General features: G+C 48.6%; 1 protein-coding gene across 1 annotated transcript in view; it reads left to right on the plus strand.

Moving 5' to 3' along the window:
- Nucleotides 1-18,365, plus strand: part of MDGA1 (MAM domain containing glycosylphosphatidylinositol anchor 1) — a 142,022-nt gene that overhangs the window by 94,743 nt on the left and 28,914 nt on the right. Inside the window, exons 10-11 of the mRNA XM_010581138.1 lie at nucleotides 811-962; nucleotides 17,235-17,412. Of these exons, the coding sequence (XP_010579440.1) occupies nucleotides 811-962; nucleotides 17,235-17,412 (330 nt within the window). The remainder of the gene's footprint in view (nucleotides 1-810; nucleotides 963-17,234; nucleotides 17,413-18,365) is intronic.

Consider the following 18,365-nt stretch of genomic DNA (forward strand, 5'->3'; position numbering starts at 1 on the left):
CATGGCAGTAGCCTTCAAATCCTGTAGCCTTCAAATCCTGTTTGGTAGTGGTTCAGGACAGCAGCAGCTGGGGAAATGATGGGAAATCCCTTCTTCTTTGAACTATCCAGTTTCTCTCTGGTACATCATTTCTCCTGTGTTTCCCTTCCTCCTGCTGCCCTCTGTTCTTAAGGGGAGATGTTGGTTTAGAAAAGACATATCTGCCCCTGCAAAAGCTCCTGCTGTTTTTACCCAAGCTGAGGTCAGGATCCCCTTTGCTGCCGAGTTGAGTGTCGTTTTACAAAGAGGCTGGAGCACTGTGATGCCAAGGCAGGGGAGATGCAGAAGGAGCAAGGTCTTCTTTTTAATGCCATGGTCCCTGTGTGATAAATAACACTTTTCCTATGACCTACTGGCCAAATGATCTTTCTCAGGGTTTGTTAGCAGGAGACTCTGTAAAGCAGCAGATGAAACAGGAGAAATGCCAGTTTAAAGCTGTTACCTTAAAGCAAGAGAGAAAAGATTAGCACTGGTTCCAGCTGGAGAACTGAAGTTGTTCCCACCTTCTCCAGTGTCCATGCCCCATTGGTGTTGCAGGGCTGCTAACCCTCCCAGTAGTTTAGGCTGCGAAAGCAGTAGTGGTTCACAGAAAATGATGATATGTCAGTGCAACACTAGCTACAATAGTAAGGGTGTCCATCATGTCAAAGGCAAGTGAATGAGCTGGGTGAACGGAGCTGTTCCACTCTCACCACATCTCTTTGTAATTTATGTTCCCCTTGGTCCCACTCTTTTACTTTCCTCCCTCTTTTTTTTTTTTTTCCCCTCCAGCAAAAGCTTACAGCCCAGAGTTTTACTATGACACTCCCAACCCCACCTTGAGCCAGAAGCAATCCAAGAATTACTCTTACGTCTTGCAGTGGACACAGAAGGAGCCCGATGCTGTGGATCCCATCCTGAAGTATCGCCTGGAAGTCCGTCAGGTAAGGTCTCCTCTTCTGGAGCCTCAGTGCGTGTCCTGGGAAAGAGGACCTCTCAGGAGGCAGTTACATCAACGTCTCCTTGCTGATTAAGAGCTGAAGGTGATGAAGTTGCCACATCCTGATGGTCTTGCACTTTCCCCACCGGATGGAAGAGACAGGCCAAGTGCACAGCTCAGCATTGGTTTTTACGTCTGGTGTTGGGTATGATCAAGGGCTTTCAAAGCCCTGCTGCCTCCCGTCAGACTGTCCATGCTCGGGGTTTTAATGTGAACAAAACCCCACAGTCATTAGTAAGTATTGTAGATTTTATAGGCCAAAGACTCAAGTGAGTGGAATTCCGTCCTCCTCACTTGTATGAAATAAAGGGAATAAGCTGAAGAGCTCTCCAGGCAGGAACTGCAGGAAGAAGTCATTGGCTGTTTGTGTTGCAGAAGGGCTTTCATACTGTCACAGTAATGAAGCTATTTGGACTATATAAACTCTGCAGAGGAAGAGAAGTAGGTTTCAAGGTTTCTGAGTCTGAAGAGAAATCATACCTGGGGGGAGGGGGAGGGAGAACTGAGGGAAGTCTGAAGAGATACTGGTTGGAGAAGGTTAGGGAAAAGAGTCATGTTTTTAAAGAGCACATTAACCTAGCAGGATTGCCAGGTACTTTCATCCACACTCAGCAAAGTGCCTGCGTTCAACAGTTTTTAAAAACGGGGACACTTAAAATTGGTAGTTATTGCCATTCAGTGGTAGCTTGGAAGCAAATGCATTTTGAAAGGAAAAGTTAGATTACTGTAGATAGAAAACAAAATAATTAAAAAGATCCAAGTGTCTCTTTCCTCTAGTTCTGCACAGTAGGCTCCAGTTTTATGTCTCGTTTGATTGCGAGCTCTCTGGGGTGGGACAGCCTTTGTTTGTTACTCAAACCATGTGGAGCATGTTGTCAGCGCTTAATAATAATACAAGACACAGGGGAGCCTCTAATAATGAAGGCAGTTTGTCATAGTACCCCTTCCCTCTTAGCCAAGTTTCGCTATTATCAGCACTGCAACTCAATGAACTAATTTGTGATTTTTATCCTTCTCCAGTGATGTTGAGGTTTTTTTTCCTTTTGCACAGTACCTAGAAGTAATCCTGGATCTGTTCCTCATCAAGCTCCTACTGAAAGGGATCAAGAAAAGGGAAAATCACATTTCTGCTTTAAGTTATGACAGGAAGGAAGCTGAGTGCCCAAGCAAATTTAACCACCCCAGTTTTGTTCATACCCCATCAGTTACTACTGTTAGTGTTTCTTTTGCAGCATCACCACATAGTTGTGACTATTGAGTGGTGTGTTTTAGAGGAGTGTTATACTGTGGCCCTGCTGTAGTCTGGTCTCATGTATGGGCAGGCTCTTAGAAATGGCTACAGGTGCCATCGTGGTGGCCTGGGTCTGAATAAGGGAGAGAGGAGGAAGCAGGGGAGATTTTTTCCCACTTCTGTCAAGCACAAGCAAGAAACACTCTGGAAAAGACTTTCATGATATTGCCTCCTCCTCGGTGAGGTCTCTGCCTCCATGTGCCGTACTGAGGTTTCACTGAGCCCTTTTCATTTCCTTGTCCCAGAGGATCACATCCCATCTTGTCTCCAACCTGACATTTCTCAGAGATGCCTCTGTGTTCCTGTCCCGCCTTCCTGGTGTTTTCCCTGTGATGTCTCACTTGGGCTCCAAGCAGCCTTGTGACACCTCCTGATCTTTCACTCTTTCCCTTGTGCCATCACCCTCTTCCATCTTACCCAGGCTTTGCTGCTTTGTCACACCTTCTCCTCCATGCTGGGGCACCTGGGCTAAGCTTTGTATCCTGTTGTTCCATCACTGGACCAGAGAACGTAGTGACATTACTGAATATAACTGTGAAAAGCTCAAAAGCTTAAAAGTATTGCTGACTGGAGAGCTCTTAAGAAAGGGGATTTGTATGCCTGAATGAGGAGCTGCTGTTTGCCTGTGCACTCTCCTCACTGGATACACTGGCTTCCAGGCACTAGCTCTGATGGCACAAAAATCCTCCTAGAGAGCTAGGATTGAAGTGGAATATTCTCCTCAGATAAAACAGGCCTCGACTGATTCGTTGCAAACATCAAGCTGATGAAAGCTTACCCAGCCAGCCAGCCCACCTTCTCCTCCAGCCCTGGGAGCTCCCCAGCCTCAGTGGTCATGGCAGGTGCTTTTCAGCATCTTAAGGATGAATGAATGTGGCAGCAGCAGCCTGCCGTCTTGAGGTGGTGAGGGGCTCTCTGCAGGGAGGGTTAACTATTGCTGAGCTGGAATCCAAAGGGCAACCAGCCGGGATGCCCACTGGTTGTAAAATGGTTTGCTGGTTTTCATTTCAATCTCCCTGGTTTGCTTGAAGAGCTCTTGGATATGTAATGTGAAGATCCCCAAGTAGCAGGATGCTTTGCAAGGCACCTGGGAACCCTTGAATTAAATTTGCTTGCTGCAGCTGCTGAAAATGGGGCTGGGTGAAAGTGCTGCTTATTAATTGGCTGGTGCTGTGGCTCCTCCAACTCTTCCTGTTCAACAGCTTCCGAGGGCTGGTTGGGCATTCCTGGGGGGGATTGCAAGCAGTCTGGGGGAATTTTGTTTCGTAAGCAATGCATGAGGGCTCCCAGCAAGACAGGCAGGTGCATTTCCACAGGAACGGATTGTTCCTGACACTGCAGAGCAGGCTGAGCGGCGCAGCAGATGTACCAGTTCCAGTAGAATAAGAATTAACTTTCGATTAAAACCAAATAAACAGCCTGACAGCTTGGAGCCACTGACCCAGGCAAAGCACGTACGATAGAAATGTGGAGCAAGCTTCTTGTAAAGCCTCTGTTGTATGTCTCTGCAAATAGGCTGTTATTTCCCAGAGTGCATCGTTCAGGTGGGCTTAGGCAGTGGCATTGTGTTGAGTGGCAATTCAGAGGGGAAAACAACCCCACGGAGGAATGGCAGGGGCCTCACAGACATCTGTCCTGAAGGCTTGGGACGTTTTTCCTTTCTTGCTCCAAGGCAACTGATCCAAATGCTGACCACCTTACTTCACCTTAGCCAGTGAACTTTGTGAGTTCACAGTCTTAGGTGGTTTGATTGTGGGCAGATGCCATGAGGCTTTTGAGCTATTTGTTTGGTCAGCTTTTTTTCTTCCATGTGTTCTTGTAGCATAGAAAGGCACTGAGGCACTGCGCTCCAACTGAAAATGTTTTTCATTGCTTGGGGATTCAAAGCAGCCTCCCCAAACCAGATCTTTGCTTAAAAAATAAAAAGCCTTTTAAGTTGCTTGTTTCTGTCTGTGTATTTTATCCCCTCCCAGAGCTCTACTCTAACATTAAAGAGAAATGAAAAGCCGTCTAATATTGTAAGCAGGTTGCATCCTGGAGGAAAGATCTGAGTTGGGCTGGTGGTTATGGTTACAGAGGATAGTGGCAGAATTACTGTGCACTTAATGAGCTGGAACCCATCTGTGACCTGAGGCTGCAAGAGAAAGAGGAAGGAGAAGGTATTGCTGCAGTAGGGAAGTTTAATCTTCGTTGTGCCCCTCAAGGAGACCTGAGGCTGCCGTCTCCTCTGTACCTTCTGATACACAGGCTCAGGCCAGAATGGGTCCAGCTTAACACATTCCTGCCTTTCCTTTCCTCAGAGCAGGCTCAGCTCTACCTGCCAGACAGACCCCTGAAATTTGCACCAGGCCAAGCCCCAGACCCATTTGCTAAATTAGCTCACTAGGTTGTCACTTCAGATTAATTCCTGTCAGGGAGACTGTCTTTAATGAGACTGGCCCTGTGCAATGCCTGAGTAATTGTATGATCTCTCTTTGTTTGTACTTTCATCCCCTCCATGTTGGATAAACATCCCCTGCTGTCTACAAAACTCATCTGGGCTCTGGAGCCGGCTGCCACTTGCCTCATCAGCCAGACAGAGCAGCATTAATGAGAGCTGCGGCAGTGGGGAGCCGGGCTCACCGTGTGGGGAGGTGACAGATAACAGAGCTGTTTGGACAGACATGGGACAGGGGTGTTAGCAGGAATTTAATGATTGTGATTAGAGTGGAAGGTTAACTGCGCTGATGGCCATCGCAACGCAGCAGGAGAGGTTTTATGCAGAGGCCCACGGGCTGCGGATCTGTATCACTTCATTTCTGCCTCTGAGTTGTTCCTTTGCTCTCCTCCGAGCCCACTTCAGTAGCACCTGTCAACTGCTGTCTGTCTTTGGCTTCATTAGTGCACAGAGCCGGATGCCCCTCCGAGGGCACACGGACCCAGGCAGGGCATCTCTTGCTCTCTTCACACACTAAGCAGGGATGGTATTACTCCAAAGGGAGGATGAGCAAGTAGTGCACCAGCCCATAGTCTTTTACATAAATGTTTAGCTGAGAATCCTGTTAACTCGCACCACTGTGCTTCCCCCATTCATGTACCACCATGTCTTGGTGAACCCATATGTGTGGCCCTTGGCCCATGAGGAACCAGCCTAGTGACATTGGATGCATCTTCCAATCATAGAGTCATTTAGATTGGAAAAGACCTTTAAGATCATTGAGTCCAACCATCAACCATGCCCATTAAACCATGTCCTGAAGTGCTTGCAAGCAACCCTGTGATAAAATAAACAGCTAGTTTGGGCAGCCAGGGTAGAAAAAACTTCCATGGCAAGCTAATCTATCCAGCCCTGTACTCATCAGGAGTGAGAACATCCAGGCCAAAAGCTTGTCTCCTCCCACCTTCAGCAGCAGCCAGAGCCTGGAGAAGAGTAAAAAACCAAGATAGACACATGCAGTATTGCTTTCTCTGCCTCTAGATATTATAAACCTCTTTGTTTACTGGGTCCCAGGTTAGGAAAGGCTATGAATGCAGAAAGGCAATGTACTCAAGTGCATGGTGGCCCTTGCAGCAGCCCAGTCCTGTGCTCTGGGAGATCAACAAAAGCTCTTTTCTTCCGTAGCTGCAACCGTGGCTTCAGGCAAAACTTCTTAGTAAACTGAGCAGCTGGCACCTCCGGGGGTTGCCTGAGGGCTGCACCTTGGGGCCGGCAGGACACTGAGGGCTACGAAAGAAGGAAGCTCTGTGCAAGGCAGGCAGGGATGGCCGAACTCACTTTACAAAGGGGGTAACATTGAAATTGCTGGCTCCAGGGGATTACATGCTGTCTGGGCAATGCTGCCATCACCAAGGCCGACAGGCCTGGGTCCATAGCCTTCATCCCGAGGCTCTCTGGGGCACCATGCCCCCAGTGGCCCCATCACGTGCATTCCCTGACTAGTGCTGTGGTGGGGTTTTCAGCTGAGGAATGCTGCAGAAGCTGAAAAGGTGATACAGTGAGGTTTTAGGATAGCTTAGCTAAAAAGTAGTCAGAGCTGTCCTCCTAAGTCCTTTTCATACTACAAGATGAAAAGCTTAAAGGATGGAGTTGTGGCTTGTAAAGTAGGGAGGGCCCCATCCTGCTCTGGATAAAATGTGACCTGTGGGGCACTGGCCTGGTGTTACCTGGAAAAAGGGAAAGGGCTTGTGGTGCCACATCCACTGAGAAATCCTCCTGCTGAAAGGCTGCTTAACTGGACAGGCTAGTCTGATGTCCTAGTGTGGGGCACAGACAGGGCACATGGAACAAGGATGTGCAAGTCCCTTTTCCTTTCTTCCTCCATTGCTAGAGCATCGCAGTCCCAGCCGGCTGCAGTGAGGAAGGAAGTGTGACTTCCCATAATGCAGCAGATGGTGGCCCTGGCTGCATGCAAGATGCCGCATGGATCACAACACTTGTGGGGTGTGAGAAATGGCACATCCCTTTACTGTTCATCACTTCACTTGATAGAGGCTGCACTGGTCCTGTCTCATTGGTGTTAGGACTAGGGACTGCAGTGACTTGGCCTTAGTGTTTGCCTAGGACTGAATCTCAAAGCAGACATTCTGTTGTAGGATGGCTTGTAAGTCACATCTGATGGAAAGCTTCTTTAGTCCTGTCTTCTTTTTTGCCTCCCTTGGCTGCCAGTTTGATGTCTGATCACAGGCTGCTGTCATATAGGACAACGTCAAATCAATGCAATTCCACCTACCTGCTGAGCCATCCTCTGTAGTGGGAAAAGGTGTGTTTTTCAGCTCTAACTCTCCCATCTGCCCCACTGATGCTCTTTTTTTTTTTTTTTATTTCAACTTTTGTTCAGGCAGTGAGAATAGGCAGATTACATTTGTGCTCTCAAGTCAGTTGCCTTCAGTTGTGCTAGTGGCGTATGTGATGCTGTGCAGAACTCAGCCTGAGGGAGGTGGAAAAGGATGCAGAAAGAAGCCAGTGTGTCAATGGGAGGTGTGCTTGGCAGGCAGTTCCAACAGCCATCATGATGCAAAGCTAGGGAAAGCAAGAAAGGGGAGAGGTGACACTGCTTTTTTAGGCTGCAAGAGGAGGAGACGTTTGGAATGTGCGGTGTGATTGAGTGGCAGCCACGTGCTGGTGGAAGGAGAGCTGGCTGATCAATAGCATTTGATGGACAAGCTGTGCTTGAAGCTTAACGAGATTGCTGTGCAGGACCTGGAGGTAGAGCAGAAACTTTGCCACAGGCGTTTGGGAGCGAAGAGGGCAGGATCCTGCCTCAGCTGTGCTCTCTGCTGCCTGAAGATGGGACACAACATCAGTCACTGCAGCTGACAGCACATTGAGCTGTGTCTCTTTTTGTCTCTAGCAATCTGTCACAGGGGATGATATATCAATGAGACCAGCTGCTAGAACAAGGTCCTCTCTACCTGTGCTGTAAGGGAAGACTCCAGGAAGCTGGATGTTTGGTGGGGGTGAGAAACAAGGAGCTTTTTCCACTTTTACTATATGTATCCTTTACGGGCTAAACTGGCAACAGCAGAGCCTCCACCCAGTGCAAAAGAAGGGAGTTTTCTCCTGGCCATTGCTCACTGCAGGCAAAGGTGTCTGCCCGGCCATGGTTGTTAGCCCTGTTAGCCAGAGGATCAGAGTGATTTCTACAAGGCTGGCCAGGGAAGCTCAACACAGGCCTGACCAGCACTGAAGGGTCAGGTGAGTTCAGCTGAAATGGCTGGGAGCCATGGGATGAGTTTTCCCCCTTAGGTCTGCCTAACATCTTCCAATGCTGCTATTGAGACTTTCCTTTGCCCACAAGAACTTAGCAAACAATGCCTAACTAATGAATTAGTCTGACTAACTCTGTCTTTTTGGATTCACAAATTGCTCTTCAGTATGATTCATGGTTTTCCTGAGCTGGTTATCCCTGGTCCACAGATCACTTGTAATCAGTTAGTTGGGAAAATTGGTAATATGAGCAGTGGCAGGTTAGTTATGCCTCAGTCTCATGGTACCATTTCTCTTCTCTGATTATCCAAAGTAAATAAGGTAACCTCCCCAAAACAGGGTAGCTGAAAGTTTTACAAGGTGGCTTGCCATTCATAAGGTGCCTCACAGCAGAGATTTTGTCTTAGCATTCACTTTTCGTAAGTACTGCTCCTAATGCAATTCAAGTACTTGATTATGCAAGAGAGAAAGCAGGATATTGTTTAGCTTGCCTAGTACAAGGGAATAATTGCGAACAGTTTTCCCACTCTTAGTTGTGTTTGGAATAGTTACAGTGCCTGAGAAAAACAGTACAAATAATCTCGCTGAAAAGGCTCACATGATCTTAAAGCACATCTAGTAGCAAAAATCTCATCTGTCTCTAGCTCCTAACACCACTGTTCAGTGCTCATTCAGGGTAAGGAGAATGTGAGAGAAGAGATAATCACATTCCCCAAACCAATATATCCCTCATATCAGCCTTGCAAGCTTGAGATGTTGTTTTCACACCATCGTGCTTGTTTGTATCCAGCAGTCTGTTGGCTTGTGTTTTACAAAGCTGAGCACAGGATGAAAAACACTTTCCAGGTATCAAAGGTAAAAGTGAGTCCTTTGTGTGCATCTCTTACCCACACTCCTTCGGTGGCTTCAAGGGGTACATGCTAGTTACTGAGTCTTTCTGAGAGTCCCTACTGATAAGCTGTGATGCAGCTTCCTCCCATTTACTCTGCTCATCTGTTGTTTTCAGTAGTCAGCCCATGTTCCTCCTACTGTTTCAGAGTCTTTTCTTCGGGCACCTTCTTCCCCTTCCCTGTTCCCCCTCCTATTTTCCACCTCTTGTTTCTTTTGTTTCTATTTCTTTTTTGGTTTTGTTCCTGTTCTGGGGTGTTTTTTTCCTGGCTTTTACTTCCTAAAACATGTTGGAGATAAGAGGGGAGAGTGTGTGAAGGAGGAAGGGTTTGCAAGAGAGATGTAGTCTCTCCCATAGCTAATGACAAGCAGGAAGGAATAGGCACTAGATAGCTGTTTTGACTGTGTTTCATAAAGAAATGAAATGTACGCAGTCATGCTGCCAGTGCAGGCAGCATGGAGCAATGTGAAGGGCTTTATGGCTCTCCCTGCATATGCTGTGCTGCCTGCCTCTTCCTTAATAGAAACAGGACTGCAAGTGCAGTCGAGTTAGAGGTGGCCTATAGGCTCTGGAATTATACTTACCTGTATACCTTCGTTACATGTACCAGACTGGGAAGTCCAGAGTCCCACACAAAGGCTGTTTCTCCTCCAGTAAGCAATAGCCCCTTCCTTTATTGTTGTTTTGAAGGGTAAAGGTGCCCTAACAGAGGGCTCTGCCAGGCCAGGGTCTGTAGACAATCCAAGAAAAGAAGCCTGGGAGATGGCAACTGCTGTTGGTGGAGCACGTCTCCCTTGCTAACTTACAACCATATTATAGACAAAATGTCTCAGAACTCAACCTAACTGCAGCTGGGCAAACTTGAGCTATGCAGAGCCAGATTGCTTTTTCTTCTTGGAGCCAGAAGTGCTGGCAGCATGGTGCATAGATGTGTACATGGGTCTGGCTGCAGGCAGTTGTGTCCAGGGCAAGGAAATGGGTGGAAGAGGAAACCGTGCTCACTGAGATTAGGGATAGGTATAAAGTTGGATCCAGTAAGGCACCAAGCAGTACCGATTTTCAGATGTGAGGCTCAAAAGAGACTGGAATCATTGCTCTCTGCAGGATGGGCTGTGGATCAACATGAAGGATATTGTCCCTTTTTCAGGTTATGCCCATGCTGCAGACAGAGAGGTGATTGCATTGTCAAGTACAGGTAAGATCTTGCAGCAGCAGTATAGAGCTTCCAGTCTGAACAGAAGGATGGCATGTGCTTTCAGGATCGAAGATATGGCTGTGGGACAGTAGGAGAGAGATAACAAGCATAGTTAGACATACATGTAACCTGTCTAGCTCAGTACCAACCACGCTGACACCAACATAGGCTCCTTGTACAGACTGGGGAGTGTATGGATCTCTCTTCCCACCCATCACCAAATTCAGGTGCTAGTTTACTCCCTTTTCTTTTCCAACTTCTGGGCTCCCCTTCCTCAGGACGTGCAGCCATGCGATGCTCCAGTAAGACCATGGCTCATGAAGTTGCCAGTCATGCTGTGCTTCAGTTAAGGCTTTTACTTGACTGTCTCCCTGACAGAGTGAAGATTAGGTCTGTTCTTCTTAGACCAGGGAACATATGCTAATAAAATACATATTGCTTTCTGGTCAGCCCCTAATGAAAGACATTATTGAAGAGTGTGGAACAAGCACTTACAGTAATTCATGACAGAACCTATTTGGCTTCTCTGGGAAGCTGTAGACTGCTGCTCTTGGCACCTAATGAGGATGGGCAGCTGACTGTGTGTACCAGAGGAAGAGAGAGAGACTGTCTCCTGCCTTAGATGGTTCCAGGTGTCCTCGGTAGCTACTGAAGGTTGCAGTTGCTTCTCTCTTTGGAGCTGGGGATGTTTCAGCCCAGAAGGGGAGCCTCTTGATAAGGACAATTTAGGATTAAAAGCTTCCAGGACTCCTCATTTAGACCGAATAATGGATTTGCTTTGGACATCAATGCTTGCTTAACCCCAGGATCTGAACCTGTGTGCTTGACTGATGAACAACATAGACATGAATTTCAGTTCACTGGTGTGCTTGTCTGGCAAATGCCAACTTTATGTTTGCAGTGTGATTATTTGCTCTGGAAACCCCTAATGAGTAATGGTTATCAAGCAAAGAAAATTAAATAAATCCAAGTTTAAACTTACCCTAGCCCTTTAATTGATGCTGTTAATGCTTGACATCATTTCCATCCAAGGTGGTGATGAAGTACTAACCCAGGAAAATGTTTTAATCCAATCTGACAGGCACAGGAAGTTTGATGAGAGATTATAAAGAAACATCACAGTGACTGTCTTCATACCCAAACCAAATTTCTCCACTATCCAAAACTTACCCAAATGGCTTTTCCAGAGTGCGCAGGCATCTTCCCCATGGCTGATACCAGCTAGTTGGATCAGAATCCCCTATTAGGATTGTGCTGCTGAAATTTTGTGCAGCTAACACCAGGTTGGGAGGCAATGCCACCTCAGTGAAGGATCAGGATATCATAAGGAAGATCTGAAAGATGGAAAACTATTAGAGTGATTCAGGTGGGATGAAATGCTGTGGTACAAATGCAAGGTCAGGCATGCAGAGAGTGCTGTCAGAGGGATCTGCTACAGGCTGGGAGCTCATAACTGGGAAATGACAAGTGGAGGAACAATGTGGGTGAGTGAGTTGACTTCAAGGAGCTGCTGGTAAGATGCAGGTGTAAGAAAGGGCAAACGTACTCCTAGGTGAAGCCTAAGGTACTTCCAGGCAAAGTGAAGTGCTACTGCATCCTATATGCAGGGCTGGGATACCAAACTCCAGCAAGTGGGATCATGCAGAAAAGGACTATATCAGGGAAAGTGAGAGTCTGTTACAAGAGGAGGCACAGACTGCTCAGCTTGTTTAGCCTAGCAAAGCAAAGGCTGAGGTGTGGTGTGATTGCTGTCTATAAAAACATCAGGGGGTCAAGCAGCAGGGAGGGAAAAGAGCCATTTAAGCTAAAGGACAATATTGGCACAGGATGAACTGGGTGCAAGCTGCTTGTGAATAAATTCAGGCTGGAAATGAGAACATTAGGGTGGTCAGGCTCTGGAACAGCTGTCCAGCAGGACAAGCAGGCCAAACAGGAATGGCTTTTAAGATGGGATGTGGTACGTTCATAAAATGAATAAGCAGAGGTCTCTTGGCTGAGACTGACTGTTCTCCTGGGCACATGAGAGAAATGGATGGCCCTCACACCTACTGCTGCCAGGGCACTGAGCTTTGAAGACCGCCTTGATTGCTGGTTGCTTGAAGAGTGCAGCCCACCAGCTGCATGGACAGTTGAAGATTATTTTGTCCACGTTATTGCCCCGTGCTTCTTTCAGACCTTTTTGAGATACCCGTGCTTCCTGCACCACCAGGCTCCCCCATGGCTCCTGGTCCCATGCACGTCTGCTCTCCAGAGTGTCCTGACACTCACAGATGAGAGAGGAGGGCTGGGGCAGAGGGGACTCAGCCTAACACCCTACCAGCACGCGTGCCGGAGACAGCATTTGTCCGTTGTGCTCCTCTGCGGAGCTGTACAGGGAGCAAGGAAGAGCCTGACAGAGGGAGGCAGCCTGTGTGCAAGGCTGCTGTGCCACACCAGCCTGCCTGTCCGCCATCTCCTCTCCCTTCGGAGAGGCCGGTGTGGCTGGGGATGGGAGCTGGGAGCTTCCCAGCTGCCCACATCTGCGGTTAGCTGGTGAGAATGGAGTGGGAGCGCGGGCAGCCACCCCTGTCTCGTTTGTGCTGCAGGAAGGAGCAGCCGGAGGAATTTGAATGAGGCTGAGAAAAAAGGGAGAGAGAGTTGAGCGTGTGTGGAAAGGATTTGGAGGGGACATACTGGAAAGCAAAGCTGGTGCTTGTGCTCTGAGCTGAGAAGCTGCTGAAGAAGCGGGACAAGTAAGGAGAGAGTGGCAGGAGTGAACAGCAATGCTGGGAAGCTGGATGCCTGCAGAGCAGTTCCTTTGCTCCGATCAGCTTGTTGGAGAATCTGCATGATTTTAATGTATGTTTTTCTAGCTGGTGTTTGCAACAATTCCCTGGGGCTTGGAGATGAAACGGGTTTTCTAATTTCTCCCCCAAACAAGCATGCACAGCTGCTTAACCTGCAGCTGGTCATGAGACCACGTGTGGCTATGCAGGTCATACCAAGCCCTAGCACAGGTAGGTTATCGTGTTCTCGTAAATTTGTGGTGTGGTTTGTTGGGCAGGACTGCAACATTAACTATTGACAGATATGTTTATTAATATCCTTTGACTTGATTATGTCTGTTAGCTGATATGTACCTAGCTTAAACATCATTCAGTCTGAAAACAACATCCTTTTTTCCTTTAATAGCCTACATAAACAGAAGATGTTAATGTGGTAGTGTCATACTTTGGACCCCTTTGCTGTGACAGTGTCCCAGCTGGGATGGAAGCAGAGGGCAGGGGTAGTGTGGCATCTTGCTTTTCTCTCTAAGGCTTTTAGCGTCTGTTTCTGGACCATGAGCTGGCTCTCCTGGGCACAGTGGGACAAGCACTCTCTAAGTGTCACGAGCCAGCTCAAATGATAAGATGGGGGACTGGACAGACAATACCTACCAATAGAATGTGACGGTGAGGAATGAGAAAGGGCAGACCTAGTTTGCAGGTCCTGGAGGCTTGATGACTAGGTACATATGAGCATGTGAGTGTGCTCTCCCTTGGTTGCTAATACTGCTTACAAGTGACAGGGGAAGGGGACGGGTTGCACACCATGCATGTGAATACCTACATCCCACGTGGGGTTGATTCTGCCCTTTGTAAGGTGTTTTTAGTGAACTAGTTCTGCAAGAGCATTCTCCTGTCTGCAGCCTGTGTGGTATTCACAGCCAGCCGGTAGAAACTGTGGGTTGGGTTGGTTTTTCCCTTCCCATCCCCTTCCTCTGATTTTTGGAAATGGAAGGAGGTAAAGGCAGAGATGAGGCTGTGCATTGTGCTGTGCTCTTGTTCTGGCCCCACTGGCAGCATCCCGAGCCTGGTGATGAATGAGCTTTTTGCGTGAGATCCTCCACTGAGGCTTCAGCATCTCTAATAAGGTGGCCAGTATTTCACTGTCCTCTGCGCCTGCCTCTGCTTTATTAACTGCACCGCAGCAATATTAAGCTGGAGCACTGGGCCAGCATGATCAGAAGGAGGGGGTGGAGGGAAGAAGATACCAGGGTAGCATGGGAGAAGAGCACACACGGAGCAGGAGAATGAGGGCAGCAGCAGACGATTCGAGCGGAGGATTAAAAAATGGGTTCCTGCTGGACTGATGCATGCAGCTCTGCACAGACCTGCTGCTGACAATCAGGGAGGCAAAGGATGTTTAGGGAGGGGGAGGCAGAGCCAGGCCTTGGCCTTTAATGTCTCCATCTGATGGACCTGTGCTAGTGACTGCAAACTGGCACCTGCTCTGTATGCACAGAGCAAGTGGCTGTCTGGAGTTCTCCCCTTTTTCTCCCTTGCACTAATTTCATGCCCTTTAAACCACAATAGCAGCGCATCTGGCCCTTTCTCCTGACGGCTGCAGCTAGCCCAGGGGAGATGTTTGGCCCATACTGCTTTTCACCCAGAAGAGCCAGTCTTTCCAAAGGCATCCCAGGTCCGTTCTGTCAGGATGCCAGGACTGTAGTAAGGATGTGTGCAGGGCAGCCTTGCTGGCAGCTATTTGCTGTGTCTGTCCAAGTTGCAGGTTGAATAGAGACAGGACATAGGCTGAGAGAAGAGTCGGGTCAGAAATATTTGGTGGAGGGAAAAGAGCCTTGCAGAACTTTTCCCTATGCTCCAGGAGGAGCTACGTGCTGGGCCCTGGCTGTGCCTTTCCCATTACCTAGTGATCCAGGTCTCTCCTGGGAAGCAGGGCAGTTGCAGCCCACGGGGGGCATGTATACCTTTATTAATTTCTGTTTCACAGCCAAACCTGGGTGGCAGCCAGGTATTTATTTGGTTAAATGTGCCCCGAAGATAGACTCAGCTAGGGGTCTAGAGCTTTGCAGTCCAGACTGGAAGCTGATTTCTCAGTTTGTCCTGGATTAGGTGATGTGGGAGAGTAAGTGATTTGACATTGCTCCCAGAGGATTTAGATACCCAAATTCCACCTAACTCCCAGCTGAGGTGGAATTTGCACTGTCTGAATCTCGCCCCCAGGCTTCTCTCTGACTCTCCATTTTGTTTCTCTTCTAAAGGTTATGTCTAGACAAGGTAAATGGATCCTGACCTCCTCCTATTTGCTGGCTGCCTTTCCAGCACCCCGGCTCATGGCAGCCTGTGGGGAGGAGCTGCCACCAGTCAGCCCAGTCAGGCTCCACTCTGCAGAAAGCCCCGTGCCGGGAGCCGTACTGCTCCAGCCTCCTGCTTCTGGCTTGTGACCCCTCCTCTCCTCCCAGATAACTGGGGGCCTGGCGCTAACAATCCCAAATGAGATCACTGCTGCTGGGAGCCACCTCCACTCTTGCTTGGCAGAGTGGTGGTTCAGAAGGCTGGCAGATGGAAGGGCTGAGCGGTAGGCATGCCAGTTGGATCAGCACCCAGTTTGCATGTGTGCAGATGGGGCGTTGTTGATACGAATGGATCCTGGCAGCATCCCTGTGCCAAGTTCATGCTTGGTTCCCAGAGGCACTGCCCTGGTCCTCCCTGCTGGGACTGTTCCCAGGTGCCTCGCAGGAAGGCACCAGAGCAGTTCCCGGCCCTCTGACCCATCTTGCCCTGGGGAGGAGGAGGGTGTAGAAAGCAGTTCCTCAAGCAACTTGCACCCTAACCTGTTTAGGTACAAAGGTCTTTTTTAGGCACAATCTGTAAGGCAGGTACAAAGATGTTGTTCACCGTGAGAACCGCAAGCAGCCATGGATTCCCAGGAGCCAGTCCCTGCCCCAGCACAGTAGCATGGAAGGATCTGGTCCAGCCCTGCCCCTTTACTTAGGAGCACCGTCCAAACTGTGGGCAGATCAACTCAGGTGAGGAGGTGGGTTGTTGGGTCCTGGCCATGTTGGAAACGAACAGGGCTCTGGCACGGGAAGCTCTCCAGTGGCAGCCATTGCTTTGAGTTTGAACTTAGTTGTGTACATTAGGGCTGGAGGCAGGCAGAGGAGGGATCGCCATGTGCTTGTTTTTACCAAGTGCCACGTCTGCATTGCTCCCCTGCCTTGTGTTGCTGATGGCCTTCATTCCTGCCATGCCCTTACTCGATCTTCGTGCTCCACACTCTCCACACTGACAGATTTGCTGTAAACCTTCCTCCCCACATCGCTCTTCCAGTAGTCCTATAACTTCAGAGTTAATGACAAACACTGAGCCTGCCTATCAGGAGAATTGCCTTTTCAATGAAACCTGTCAGCCTAGAGAATATATTAGAGGCAAGGGAAGGCTTAGTGTTTGGGGCAGTGAACACTGGGCCATGGAAAGCCCTGCCAAAGGTCTTTTTACCAGGACCAGCATCCCTAATAACATATCTTGCCACAAGGATCCAGGCACTGCACGGCAACAGGCAGGAAATTGTATCTTCACAATGCAATCCTTGTTCTTCTCCTTCCCCCACCAAGCAAGCATGACTGTAGCAGGGAAGTTTTTCTGACACATAATTCATCATTTTTAGTGGTGGTGATTTTGACAACAATATTTTTCCCATTGTTTTCTTGAAACTTCCCTGCTGCCTTAGCAAACTGAACAATGTTCAGCTAGTATGGTTCAGCTAGCATGGTTCAGCTTCTTCCTCAGTGGGCATCAGAGAAAGAGGGAGCCTATAAGTGACTCCAGAGGACCATTGACTTGACCTAGACCCCTTGCTGTGGTCTACGGAGGCAGCATGGGCTCAGATTCAAGGGTGGATTCTGTGGAAGGGTGCTGAGGAAGCATGGCAGTAGACAGGTCCCAGCAAGGCACCAAATGAAATGCCACATGGCCCAGGCAGCAAATGAATGAATTCTGCAGCAGTGATTGTGAACTGAAGGGTATCTTGGCAAAATGCCATGTTGTGTCTGCACAGGACCCTGGTGCACTAATGGAGGTGAGTTGGGTTCGTTCCTCCCCTCTTGCAGACATTGGTTCCAACACAGAATTGCTCCAGGACCCATAGCTCAAGTTATCCCCCCAGTCAAGAGGACCCCAAGGCTTCCCTTCAGGGGAGAGCTCAGGCTCCTGATCGCTGTTCTGTACCAGTGGTGGGAATTTTCAAACCAATTCTGCATGAAGATCTCATTGATAAACCAGGTGTACTTGTCTGTATAGGAAGAGGAGGAATAGAGTGTTAGATGGTAGATAGGATCCCTCAGGTTTCCAGTTTCAGGATTTTTGTAACACTGTGGGTTCTTTTTCTATGCAGCTCGCTCAGAGAAACACCATCCAAACCTTCATTCCTGTGCAGAAAATGGAGAAAGGCCTGTTGCTGGAGCACATCTTGCCCAACCTGAAAGTGCCTCAGAGCTATGAAGTTCACCTGACGCCCATCACCAGCTTTGGGGCTGGAGATATGGCTGCCCGCATCATCCGGTACATGGAACGTAGGTGTCTCCTCCTCGGTCCTGGCTACGAGAGCAGGTCCGAGCCTCAGGCCTAGGGACATGAGCATGCGTAGATGTTGTCTTCTGTGACCCTTGGGTGGATCTTTCTGCTCTATGGAGTTTTGATGGCCCAGTGCTATCACATTTGGCCTTATTTGGGCTGTTGCCATCAATGCAGACCACTAGATAGAGACCTCTGAAGGCCAGTCTCCACTCATCCTTCACTCAGCAGCTCTGACTCGCACTCTCTACTCTGTGTGCAGGAGAACCCCAAAATCCCAGTCCCCTGTCAGGCCATGCTGCAGCTTCCTGTGGTACAGTGGTGTATTTTAGAGGACGGCCACTGGACACTGTACTAGCCACATGCCCATAAAAGTAAGAGGATTTCAGGGGGCTTCAGTTCTTTCCAGAGGTGAATGCACAGTTCCTTTCCTAACTAGTCACTAGTAAACCTGTAGCTCTGTCAAATACCCTGAATCCCAGATCATCCCATTGATATACATTGACCACCCTTCTCTCCCCAGCATCCCAACAGCTCACAAATCTCCCCATTCCCACAACCCTATGATTTCTTTACTGCCCTCAGGAGCTTGGACCCTGTATTTCAGCAGAAAGTACAGATCCCCCTCCTCCTATGTTTGCATGATTTCACACAATCATCTTGTCCTGTGGAGTGATAACGTGTCTGGTGTCCCCTGCATACCTATTGTCTCAAACTTCCAAATTGTTTTGATGTCTCTCTTAGATACCAAGCTTTGGTATCTAAGTGGATGCTATCCCAGCGGGTACTCCAGAAAGAAACTGCTTGGGCTGCCAGAAGGGTTCCCCCGTGCAATCCCGGGATCACCCTTTAGGTGGGGTTTTCTTAAGGTCTGTTGCTACTTGGAACAGAGTCAGCATCTTGTTCCATCACCAAGGCATACACCAAGCACTGTTTCACAGAGATGCTGCTA

The sequence above is a fragment of the Haliaeetus leucocephalus genome, unplaced genomic scaffold (assembly GCF_000737465.1).
Source record: "Haliaeetus leucocephalus isolate CR32 unplaced genomic scaffold, Haliaeetus_leucocephalus-4.0 Scaffold752, whole genome shotgun sequence".
Lineage (NCBI taxonomy): Eukaryota > Metazoa > Chordata > Aves > Accipitriformes > Accipitridae > Haliaeetus > Haliaeetus leucocephalus.